Source organism: Brachyistius frenatus, unplaced genomic scaffold (genome assembly GCF_029030835.1).
Source record: "Brachyistius frenatus isolate BFR_SWC_R1_liver_20210118 unplaced genomic scaffold, ASM2903083v1 Contig_117, whole genome shotgun sequence".
Taxonomy (NCBI): Eukaryota; Metazoa; Chordata; class Actinopteri; family Embiotocidae; genus Brachyistius; species Brachyistius frenatus.
Window position 1 is genome coordinate 646,228 of NW_027210716.1, and position 12,978 is coordinate 659,205.

At 40.9% G+C, this 12,978-nt stretch overlaps 1 protein-coding gene across 4 annotated transcripts; it reads left to right on the top strand.

Annotated features, from left to right (window-relative positions):
* The first annotated feature begins 23 nt into the window (after positions 1-23).
* map7d2a (MAP7 domain containing 2a) lies at positions 24-12,285 on the top strand. 4 transcript variants are annotated; one of them, XM_069713312.1, is made up of 17 exons: positions 24-729; positions 2,296-2,388; positions 2,865-2,960; positions 3,063-3,140; positions 3,757-3,920; positions 4,175-4,271; positions 4,856-4,945; positions 6,605-6,711; positions 6,817-6,932; positions 7,037-7,428; positions 7,527-7,674; positions 7,769-7,943; positions 8,114-8,215; positions 8,317-8,367; positions 8,596-8,635; positions 9,398-10,034; positions 10,218-12,285. In XM_069713312.1, exons 1-17 carry the CDS (start codon positions 693-695, stop codon positions 10,474-10,476), a joined length of 2,682 nt encoding a protein of 893 aa, XP_069569413.1. In that variant the 5' UTR covers positions 24-692; the 3' UTR covers positions 10,477-12,285. The 4 variants fall into 4 exon arrangements, with proteins under 4 accessions (XP_069569413.1, XP_069569414.1, XP_069569416.1 ...); XM_069713313.1 differs by having other exon boundaries at positions 8,599-8,635; XM_069713315.1 differs by having other exon boundaries at positions 9,398-10,046; positions 10,218-10,302.
* Positions 12,286-12,978: the final 693 nt, after the last annotated feature.

Sequence of the window (12,978 nt, forward strand, 5' to 3'; positions counted from 1 at the left end):
CAAAGACGGTGCTGCCACCGCTTCTTCTACGGTCTGTGTGTAACGACACGTGTATGAAAGGTGAACTCACTTCTAGATTAAATAAGGTAATAATAATAATATTAATAATAATACAAAAGTTACGTGTAAAAAAAATATTATGTTTTTAAATTATTATTATTATTATTTTATAGCTATATTAAAACAATACAAAATGGTGCAAATATTGTTGGGGACCTGGAGATGCGTTAATTCTGCGGAATGTCTTTCTGTCTGTCACTGCATCCAAACCAACATTAAAGTCATCTAAAAATTGGGTTTGGACCCGACTGAACTGCGTGCGGAGAGGAAGTCTCCGTCAGCCGGTAATGTGCTGAAGGCGCATTACGCTGCGACGCACGGTGTGGTCGGTTGGTAGTAAACTCAATTGTGTTCGCTTCACCATCTCTGCTTCAGCCCCAGCATCATCATCATCATCATCATCATCATCTCTCTCTCTCTCCTCCATCCACATCATCACAGCCCTCATAATGACCTTCAGTCTATCTAGTTGAATGGCGTCTGGTTGTTTTCGTCTGCTGTGGCTGCGCGTGTTGATGCTGCTGCTGCTGCTGCTGTGGACCCAAACGGATACCTGTGCTGCATTGCCATCACTGCAGACTGTTTTTGGGTGACAGCGCGTCCCTTACATTTTGGTGTATTCTGCAGCTACCATGGCGAAATTAGTCACATCACCCAGCGCAATAACAGGTAAGCTTGATGTAATGTTTGTTCGGTTGATGTTATCAGCGTTGTTGTGTTCACGCCTGGAATTAAAGCAGACTCATGGATGACGCAACTGACATTTCCACCGCTTTATGTGCTCGGCTGTGCGGTGATGATTCGGCTTCACCGCCTTGTTTATTCGCTCAATTCGAACTGTGTTGTGTTGGGGTCTGTGCGCAGGGTCGAAAATGAAAAATACCTTTCTAATTCTATTGAAATAAAGCAAAAATAATGGCTTTATTCACGAGTTAATGTGAGCACAAAAAAAAAAAAAAAAGAAAAGTGATGCCTCTTCTGCTATTGTTTGATCCCTGTTTTATTATATGGGGACAGGTCATCAGCATTAGAGCTTTGGAAATTGTCCGATCAGTTCAAAGCTAAATGGGCTCTGGCTATAATGCTGTTTTTTTTTGGTGATGACGTGATTCAGTCCGACAAAAGGGGTTCAAATGGGTGGAGAGAGGAAGGGCTGGATTGATGCCTCTGACACAGGCCAGGCCCATCGATAATAGCTACTGTATAATTCGTATGAGCATCAAACCATTGTGTGATGATTTTGTGGGTTGAATACTGGGTCATTGTTTCTATTATAGTACATTTTATATATAGTATGATAATACTTTATTTTTACTTTGTATCCTCTGTGCCTTCAAATAAGGCACATCTCCCTGCAAGCCAGTACTCAAATTCAATATAATGTCAATGAGATGTTAAAGAATAATGCCTGAAGACCTCTATAAAATAGATAACCTAAATATAAGCTATATTTCCCTTCAAGCCATAAACGCTACAGTAAATACACACAAGTTGATCTGAGGTTGACTCCCCTTGTGACCACTGAAAGGATCAATTAAATTTGTAACCATGGACAGTGACAAACATTACAAGTTAAGCATGATGAATGAGCACAGTGATGTTTTTAATGAAGTCAGTGCAGTATTAAAGTTAAGGTCTCCTGTCTGACATGATGTAGCCAAACCACATTTAAGCAAGAGTCAGTTTTGTCTGCCAGGTTTTAGTACACAATAAAAGCCCTGACTGAGAAGAGGGTAATTCACTTGATCAAGTGAAGCAACTCACTGTGAGTTGACAGTTTAGCCTACGAGGCGCATATCGACTCAGTGAATTTGTGGACTTTTTACCTCTGAAGTTTACGCAGCTGTTGAGAGAAATGGAAGATAGGAATTGACACGCATTTATTTTGGGACCATTATCATCTCACAATATCTATCTTACATCACAGATTTATCTCATATTTATCTGGTTTATTCTGGCTATAACACTGATATCAAACATTTGTTTGACTATATTTGCTTTATATTTGTTTAAAAAAGGTTTTACATTTTTAATGATTATTCTGATTTGGGTGTTCATTTGTCTTTTTATTATAGACTTATAATATATGAGTTAAAATGTGAAGTTACCACAGTTTTTTTGCTCTACACCTGTAAAGTTCTTGATCCATACGGCTTAAAATGTTATGTTAATGTGAGAATAGGAGCTCACTGTTTATTTCTAATGCTCTGCAAATTCTTCTTTTTGTTTTTTAAGGTGAAAAGATGGCCCCACCATCCATCACTCTCCTGCCTGACAAGAGATCTCAGACGAATGGTCACAGCTCTCCGGCCCGAACTGGGAAAACGAGTGAGTAATCCTCTTTGGCTGCTGTCACATAAATCACACTTTCCCTCCAAGTGCTTTCATCTGGATGAAATTCACTTACAGGACAATGATTTGGCCTTTTGCACAATGAGTCCTCGTAGACTGCATCTGTGGGCCTGTGCATGGTAAGAACAATGTGTTTTAGGACTTCTCTGTTGTCAGTGGATGGAGGAGCTGGCTCGAGCATCAACAAAAGCTCAGCAACAATAACCAAACTTGACATTCAGCATGTGTCGAGTGAGTGCCAGATCAAGGGCAGTTTCCTTCCCTCGCCTGCATATTGTTGCAGTTTGCCCTTGGCATGTAGCATTTTGAAACACAAAGCATTTGACAGTAGCCGAACAAGTGTTTCCCTCTGCTGGTAAGAAAACAGCACTGCAGGTCGGCACTGTGGCACTGATGTCATACCCCTTCAGACAAGGCTGAGTGTGCTTTCTCTCCCCTCATGGTGATTCCAGCTCCATCTAACGGAGAGAAGAAGCCACACATGAATGGACACGCGTCCCCTTCACACTTAGCTGCCAACATCAGTAACAACCATGGAGGGAAACAAAGTAAGTTTTAAAGTTTGCTTTCACTGAATATTCTTCTTTAATTTAAACTGCAGTGACACTTCTTATATATATATATCTTTGACATCTTTACTCATCTTTCAGCTTTGGAGGGTTACATGAAGACAGATGACAGGATGCGTTTAGCCAAAGAGAGACGTGAGGAGAGGGAGAGAGGCCTGGGTAGGTGATGTCCTGGATTTTTTTTTTTTTTTTTTGCACAAATGCTCAAATACAGAGGCTGATTTTATGAAATGAGAAGCTCTGAAATGCCTCTGAGTTCCTTTTCTCCTACAGTAAGTCTAAAAAGTTTTTTTTTTTGTTATGACATGTTTCTTTCTGCAGTTTAATTGGTTAGGGAAGGGCTTTGCTCGATTCATTTTGAGTTCCCTGGGTTTTTCATTGTGATGTGCCGTGTCACTTAGAGTAACAGTAACATAGAATGGTCCAATAAAAGTAGGTCTCCCACGCACAGATAATCCTGCAGCTCCAGCAGTTGCTCCATGATGACAAGGATTTCTATCTTCATGGTTTAATCTTGGGTGTGGATTGACAGACGAAATCAAATTCACTGTAACACACACAAGTTGATGTTATAATCGCAGATTTTGTTAGTGTTTAGTTTTAAGAAGAAAATACTATATCATTAAACTTTTTTTTTTTTTTAAAGACATTTGAAGAGAGATTAAAAGCACTGATGAGCTTGTTGTTCTAAAGTTGATTAATGCTTTTAATCTTTAAGTCCACACAAGGAAATGAACAGCAAAAAGCAACCGGCAGCAACCTCTGTCTCTTTCAGTGGCCAGGGAGCAGCTGATCAGGGAGAAGGATCGCAGAGCTCGGCTGCAGTATGAACGCACGGTGGAGGAGCGCTGGAGGCGGCTGGACGAGCAAAGGCAGAAGGAGGAGCTCCGCCGAGCTGCAGTGGAGGAGAAGAGGAGGCAGCAGCTCGAGGAGGAGAGGGTCAGCTCATTGAACATGTTGTGGTCTTGTAGGTGCAAGGTTGTTGTGATCAGTGATGGTTTGAAGATGAAGGGGATTTCATCTTTTTTTTAATATAAAATGCTTACATGCTGTATTTCCTGTGTCTTCGATTGAAACACTCTACTGGAATATCACCGCCTCAGACTTTGTTACAGTTCAAAATTACAAAGAAATAAAGTCAGTGTTGAGGTGACCATATTTAATAAAAGTCAACTCTGCTGTGTTGCTTTCAGGAGCGGCTCGAGGCCCTGATGAAACGGTCTCTCGAGCGAAGTCTTCAGCTGGAGCAGAGGACCAAACGCTGGAGCAGAGGCTGCCCGACAGGAGCGGGTAAGAACCGAGCTTGTGGATGTAAATAAAAGAAGCATTGCAGACACTGGGGATAAGATGGTTGAATGGTCTGAAACAGCAGGATATAAAAGTGAAATAGTGTTTTTTTCTGAAGAAACATTACATTTTGCTGTATTTCTGGGAGATATCATTACACAAAGAGTGTGTGAGTGAGTGTGTGTTACAGAGAGCCATCTTTTGGCCAGATCATTGCCGACAGCCTGGCTTCTAAAGTACAGATGAACAGAGATGTGTGCCTGTTCCTGTTTCCCCAATGAGACAGGATGGAGTTACATGTCTGCACGGGTGTCTACGTGGTACTAAACTACATCTTTGAAATTTCTCTGAATGACTGAAAATGTCAAAATATCCCAGGAATTACTGTCTTTTGAAACCATCTCACCACAGTCAAAAACTACATATAATCGCTTTAAATCAGACCCAAAATTTGAGTTAAACTGCATCACAACATCCCTGCTGGAATGTTAACTCCCACCAGGTCGCCACAGCCGGATGAGGAATTGCTCAGATAAACTGTTCATAATGCTCTATCTGCTCTGCTCTGCTCCGCCCGCTGCCTATAGGTGACTGTGAGAATGCCCCAAACCCTTTCTCTGCTGCCTCCGCCTTTTCCCATGGCATTGCCTCCCCCCTTCCTGCTGTCAGCGAATCTGGTAATGTTAAGCCCCCTTGCCCTCCCAAATGCATCTCCCCTCCTTTTCATTCAACAGTTACCCTGTCTGTGTTGCCATGTCTGTGTCTTGGCTGAAACATCAACCAAATGTGTTCTTCCTGCGATGCACGCCTGTTGAGTTGCTGCGTTGCTGAACTTTTAATGCTTCTCTTTTTGCGCGAATGTGGTATACAGCATACTGGATCTCTACTGCAGGCTTCATTATGTTTACTGTGTTTGTGCTTCACTGCAGTGGGTTTTACCCTTGAGTAATTGTTGAAAAAGATAATGTGGAAGCACAATACTGTGGACACAGGCTTTTGGGATGCAAATATTAACAGGCAGATTATAGCAGCTTTTACTGACATATATCCACACATTTATCCCAAAATACTGTCTGTGATCTAAGCTAATTTTCATGCAAAATCAAGCTTAAAAATTTCTGTTTGTTGGGACTTTCCATCTCCCCCTTCATTTGAAGGCAGGCTCTGCAGTACAACTGCAAGTGGACTAAGTGGAAAAAAAGGACAAAAAGAAAATTTACCAGCATCAGCAATTTCCTAGACTGGATATTGTTGGTTAATTCATCACCCTGCAGCCCAGTGTCCAGCAAACATGACATGTTTGCTTTACTTTCATTATGATTGAAACTCACACCAGAAGTCAACCTCTGGATTAGTTTCCCCAGATTAGTAACCTCTCAGTAATTACAAGCAGGCTAAAGAACACTGGATCAGGATGACTCGGAAATCTCAATGATCTGAGACACATGGTGTTTTATTTTCACAGTTTCTAGAAAGGTTAACAGTGTTTGTTTCATTTTTATTTTATTTTGATAACCTGGAATTAGGGTTTGAAAATGAAAGCACTTAAGTGGTGCTGACTGCAAGTCCCTGGAGCAGACGGTTTTTAGAAATAAATCGCTCATGACCTAGAATAGAAATATGTGCACTAAAATAGACACAGATATAGTCATCCCACTGAGATGACTGCAGTCCTCAGACATTGCTCTTTATGATGAGTGACAGATGGATGGAAAGTCAAAAAGGATGGCAAAAAGACTGTTTCTAGAGTTGCACAATGCGGTCCATGTTTAGGGCCTTTGCTATGGTGACTGTGAGTTTGCACCAGGTCTGTGTGTCTGTCTTCATTTGGTGTCATTGTTTTAGGGGAGGTGAGGACAGAAATGTTGTCTTCTGGACCGTTGGGTTCTGGACTTGCATCTTACTGCACAGTAGCCTACAGACTCACCCCGGTACATTTGACAGCTGGCTGAATCAGTCCCATTGGTAGTTTAATCACTACGATGAAGATGCGAAAAGATATTCTACATTTAAGCTGTAACTTTGCAGGTTTTGTGCACAAAGCAATAGTTGCTGATCTTTAACCAGAGAAGAAATTTATCACATAGTCAAACATGGACACCTCTATCCCTAATATGTTATTGCTTTAAATGCATACCCTCATATTTTTTGTTCTGCAGTATTATATCTGCCAAATAACTGTGGCTGCCAAAATGAGTCTGTAAGCTTTGTTTTAGTGCAGCACACACTGTCCAGGCAAACACCCTCCTCTCCTCCCCCTGACACTATTAATATCCTCCGTCAGTTGTTGTCCGCCATTATTTGACTTGATAAGCATCATGTTTGTCACCGTGCAGCGCCCTGCAGCCCTCACAGGTTACCTTTCTGCAGCTCACTGAACCCTGCAGATCACAACAGAGCTGGACTTCAGGGAGGCTCTCAGTCCACTCCAAATACCCCCAAGGTCAGACTCTGCATGTATCACACTCTCTTTGACATATTTACACGACAGGAATCAAACATTACTGGATGAAAGCCATGTTTTAAATCACCCTAACACTGCTAACAGAAAGAGCGGCTGCGCAGAGAAAGAAGAACTGCATCCCCAGGTTATGGATCCCCTGTGAGAAGATCTGAATCCCCTGCCAGTATCACCAGACACTTGGCCTCTCCTACTACCTCCAAGTAAGATTATTTATTGAACTGAAAGGGGGCCAATGTGGTTGTCAGCTTGTTTGCAGAGCACAAAACACTTCATTCTTAACCCAGACATCTCCATTTGTGTGCAGGCTTGCATCTAAGATGCGTGCACAGTCTCCTAGCAATGCACACCAGTACCATTACTCTCCTACAAGACATCGGCCCAACCTGACAAATGACGATTGGAAAGCAGATGACAAGAGGGTGGAAAAAAAGTGTGACCAATCCAAAGCTGAGGCCGCAGTTAAAGAGAATGCTGACATCAACAGTCTGAATTCATCATCACAAGCTGAGAAGAATGTGGTCAACACTGAAATCACTAAAACCAAATCCTCTAAAGGTGAACATTTTGATAAGCACCTCAAAGGGGACACCACTGAAAGAAACCAGTCCCCCGATAGAAAGAACCACGCAGCCCCCAGAATAGATCCCTCAGAGAAGAAGATGCACAGTAACGTTCAGGATGGAGAAAAGAAAAAAGGTGGACTAGTTACTCTGGATCATTTTATATAAACGTTACTGTTTATTCAGATTTAGTACATTTGGATGACTTTTAGACCATCTTTCTATGTTTGACAGAGTCAGCACCATGCACGTCCTCAGGGAAGGTGGCAGCTGGCACAACGAATGTAGAGGAGGCGACCAGGTTGCTGGCAGAGCGCAGGCGTCAGGCTCGAGCTCAGAAAGAACTTGTGGAGAAAAAACGGGAACAAGAGGAAGAAGAAAGGTAAGTGCCTTAAATGCATCAAGATTAAATACAGTATTAAATAAAACGTGGTATTTACTGTATGTTTTTTAATGTGTGTGCACCTACTGACCAGACTGAAGGAAGAGCAGCTAAGGAAGCAACTTGCACAGGAGTTGCGACAGCAGGAGGCGAAGGCTCAACAGGTGAAGGAGAGAGGGAAAAATGAAGAGGATCCTCACAGGCTGAAACAAGAAGAAGACAAACAAAAGAAGGAACAGGAGGAGAGGGAGATGCAGATGGACAGAGAGGTCAGGGGTCATTATAATGTGCTCGACAGATAGTATTTACTTTATTGCTACACTGTGTGTACTGGAGTTAGATCTCTGGTAATTTCTTGTCTTGCTTACATGATTTGAACTTTTGGAAGTAAATCATGAGAATTTCTGGTCACAAATAGATGTCATCTTCCTATGAACAGAAAGAAAAAGTCAAAGTCCAGGCTCAAGAGGATACAGAGCGTCAGCAGCAAGACATGGAGTTGCAGAAACAACAAGAGGAGGAGAGGCAACAAAGAAAAAAGGTTAATTTAAGCAGAAAAAAGAGACGAAGCAACCATTGAAATATCTGAATTCAATATTTGGAAAGTTCATAAACTGATTAAATGTTGATATACTTTTGCAGAGAATTGAGGAGATCATGAAGAGAACAAGGAAGGCTGAAGCTGAATTGAAGGTACTGTAAGAGACACTGTCTGTTCTCATACAGTTGACCTGCTGCCTTTAAGCGCCTGCTGATTGTGTGATCAAGATTTCTGTTTTTCTTTTCAAATTTAATTTATTAAAACTCTGGCTTTCTGTTGGTATTAAGTCTTTATTAAATTCTATTGTTGGTGATACTTTGGTTTTGTGTCCTGATTACCACAAACGTTGACTTGGCTGTCTCTGTTCTCCATTGAATCAGAAGGAGGAGCAGGTGGAGACAAAGTCCGTCTCACCGCCAGGTTAGTGTGTTGTTCAGCCACCCTGCAGATGCTTTACGTTTGCTTGCTGTCCATGCTTCCTACACCCCTCGCTGTATGCCTTGCAGCTGTAAAAATGCAAACAGGGCATGTGTGGTTTATGATTTCATTCATGTATTAGCAAATTTTCAGCATGTGCAACGGCAATGACAATTTTTATGAGTTGGCTTGTCTGAAATCTCAATGGTAGACAGATGCCAATATTTCCCCAGTGTTTTTGTTTTTGTCTTGTTATAACTCCAAAGCTTTGGAGAAGAGTTTTCCTTGTCTACACCAGCTTGAGTTGACCAAGCAATGCTGTATACGGTTATATTGTTTGTGCTTTGAGCCATGCATTTAAATCCTTGATGGGGTTTGTGGAATATGGAGCAGCAGCCAAGGACTGTCCTCTTGGTGCTGATACGGCACCTTTTCAGTGTAGAGCAACACCATAGGAGCTGACTGTAAAATTAGCTGCTCCTCTAAATGCCCTTGGAAGACTTGTGCCGCGCTCTCTCTGGGGGACTGCTCTGCTCACTGTGAGCTATACACTTTATTTGAGCTGCCCAATGCTAAATAATCTCAGCTGTGTTTCACAGTAGAGCTCAAAATTTAGCATTAGTTGGGCTAATTCTTCTGGTAGTATGTGACCACTGAAGAAAATAATAGTTTCTTCTGTTCAAATTCTATTAAAATTCTGTTAACTGGACAGTCTAAATAAAGTGAAGCCCACTATGATGGTTTTCTTTTTTTCATTCTCCACAGGGGATGTAAAGACTGTTCAAACTAATGCTCAGGTAAATGAGCAGGCTATTAAAAAGGTTGAGTTTCAGGTTAAAGAACAGGTCACAGTCCAAGTCAAAACAAAGGAATGTGTCTCCATGAAAAACGGAGCCGCAGCACAGATGGGCAGTCAGAAAAACAACACTCATCTTGTGACGCCAACACACAGTGTTCCTGAGAAGAGACCCGACACAAAGCAAGCCAGTGAAGAGCACGTCAGCAATCTTAACAAGGATGCCAAAGCCTGTGCTCTCAAGCCACAGGGAAGAGAGGTGGAAATGAATGTAAACACGCAGCAGAGAGTAAATGTTAAAGTCCCAGACCAAATAAATAAAGAGCCAACAAGGCCAAGAGCAGATGTCAAAGTTAACCGAAAGGAGTGCGGTAATATGAACGGAGCAGCGAAGGGAGAAGGCAGTGCCTTGATGAGTGGTCGTCTAACTGCTGAAGTGAGCAAACAGAAAAGGCTGGATGGGTCTTCACCTGAGGGAAAGGCTAAAGGAAAGCCCCAGGTGACACCGCTGCCGGTGGGACTCTTATCACCACCGGTCATCAAGCTGGAGCCACTGGATGTGAAACGTACGGGGTCCTGTGATGAGGTGCAGTCGATGGAGGTCAGGTGAGTCATCAGGTAAACCTTTATTGCTCTAGTATGGTCTGAGAAAATTTAAATGCTGACCTTATTTTGAACAAAATGCTGCATTACTTCATTACATTACACACCAAATTATCAAGTAATTATTTTGATTCTGAAAAACCTGGATATTATGTTTAATCTCTGTTTTTTATTATTGTATTTCAGTCCAGCTTCAAAAGAAGAACTAATTTCCATCCCAGAGTTCTCACCCATCAATGAAATCCCAAACAGTGGCATGAGTAACAATCGGGCTCTTGAAGATCTGATGGACCTGACAGGAAGTGTCACCTACCCCAAACTGTCCTCTGAAAACAACATAGGCGACTGCAATAAGAACCTCATCGAGGGCGTTGTCAGTCCCATGTCGGACTCAAAGCTCGTTGGGATGTCCCCTCCGTCCTCAAATAAACTCAGCGTCCAGTAGTTCATTTTCTCTTCCCCTCTTGCTTGCCTTCTCCCTCCCTTCTCTCTCTCTCTCCGTCTCACACACTCGCAGGATGTCACACTTTGTGCCTCCCTGTCACCACAGTTATGGAAATAGAGCCATATAAATTGACTTAAAAAGAATTTACAGTATGACTTGCAATATAAACAAAACATCTCCTGTATACTTATCATGTAGCAACTGACCGCTGAAATTATGTGTTAAATATTTTATTTAGTTCTTATCATGGGGACAAATGTGCAAGATGAGCACATATGAAAGAGTCTTGGATAGAAGGTGTGTGTAGATGTGAGATAATGACTAAAAAAAGACAAATATCAGGGTTTCAAATATTATAGCAATTTAGAAAACACATGATTACTAACTTACATTAGCTGATTAAGAATCTCAGTTATTTACCGTTTCCTCACTGGGTCCCATTTAAGTGTCATTACTGGAATAATAACAGTTGATCATAGCACCAGTGGCTGGGTTTGTACTTCTACCTTTCCACATGCCCTCTTAAAGTCTTTAAATCAAATTCAGAGTGTTGCTGAGACTGGCATGGCTTAGTACTTAAAATGTCATTTCTAGTTCATGTTATTCATGCATGTATTGCTGATTGACTTGGATGGAATTGATGGCAAACTAAAATCCAACCCGACTGTCAGAACCATTGCATTCCTATATTCTTCCTTAACTCAGTTACGTCTGAGGTTTTTCACATTTTTTCATTTCTTGCTAATGAGATGATTCCTTGTATTCTTTCTGGTCTCTAACCAGAACTTCCTGACTGCATGTGACTGAGGAAAAAATGAGGCCCTAGCTGTCAACTTGAATGTTACTGCACTTTGAAAACAATCATGGCATCAATGCAAACAAGAGTACATTATCACATGTTTGTTGCAGACCCCAGCAAATTCTTGGACTATATTGCAATTATACAATAATCAAGCAAGCAAGGCACCCTTTATTTAATGACTTCACATGGATTTCCAATGATGAAAATGCTAATTGCTGAGAAACTTCATGGCATTTAAAAAGTTTTCTGAAGGAGTGCCTTGCTGTGTTTGACTCTGTCAATATATCTAATAGAAATAGATTCCACTCAGTAGATATCTAACAATAAGACTGAAGAGTACGAGAATAGAAATGTTTGCACTCAGATTGCAAGCGTGCCCAGTAGCTATAAAGATGCTATTTACTGTTAAGGTTTTTCTCCTCCCGTCATGTCGTACTCATGTGGTCTAGCGGACTCCTTCAACTTCTTGAGCAATTCATAAAATGACAAATAATTGCGGTTATTCATTTCCTGTGTTGTGTCCAAATGTAGGCCTAATTTCAGTAGAGATGCCTTATGACTGATCAGTAACTTTATTTCTGTGATTATCCCTGTATTTATCTTTCCGGTTGGACACTGGGATAGTTGTGTGTGTGACCTGTAATACTTGAACCTTGGTAACAGCTTATACATACAATCATGTCACAAAAATTTGTGTTTCTCTGTCAGCAGCTTAACAAGTCTGAGGCGTTGTAATTGTCTCAAGTAGCTATATAGAAACATGCAGTATTTTAAAGTTAGGATTTGCTTCATATTTTGCACAAACGGTTCCACATGCAAATAAAATAACGATTTTAACTCAAATCATATTTACAACCACTTCAAAAAAGTATTCAAATCTGCTCATTCAAAATCAAAACAGTATCACAGTCAACTTAAAGCTTTAAGTTATGAAAGTACTGTAGACATTGTGCATGGTTTGCATGGTCATAACAATGTTATCTGAAACAATAAAGTGTAAAACTGCATTCCGTGTTTTTGTTTCTGTGGTAATATATGCTTTCTGTTATTAAGCAGGTAACTTAGAAGGGAATTCCAACCAAAAATATGTAGGGAGTTTATAACTTCATACAATAAATCACACTCAAATATAATTATATTTTGCTAATAAAACTAATGCAGTCCCACACATTATGTCTGTACGCCTTGATATTTACAATCTTGTGGAAAGTGATTCCATCTAATAGACATTTTTGCAGCAGTTGCTTTGTTGAATCATATTGAGTTACCCTAAAATGGGTAGTCTACCTTTTCTGATGGAATATAGCCTAGAAACCAAAGTATCCAAAATTTTCTACACCCTAGAAAAATAAAAACTCACAATTTAGATTGACATTATAACCACCCACATATTATGTTGGAAAAATTACTCAGAGGCTTGGTTCAAAATCAAACATATCGGACATCTATTCTTGCAAGAAGGAGCAACTACATGCACCCTCAAAGAGAGGTGTCCAGCATTGCTCCCAGATCTCCTCTGTAGGGCAGCTTTTATACAGTGTGACAAACAGTTGACAGTCACTCCCATTCCCTTTGTATCTGCTTTCGTATGGTAATACAGAGTTGGTTGTAGGTCACAAGATAAGGACACAGGGGAGTCGTCAATTGGATGCGGAAAGTAAAACAATAAAAGGAATCACTTGCAAATAAGACAGAAAACA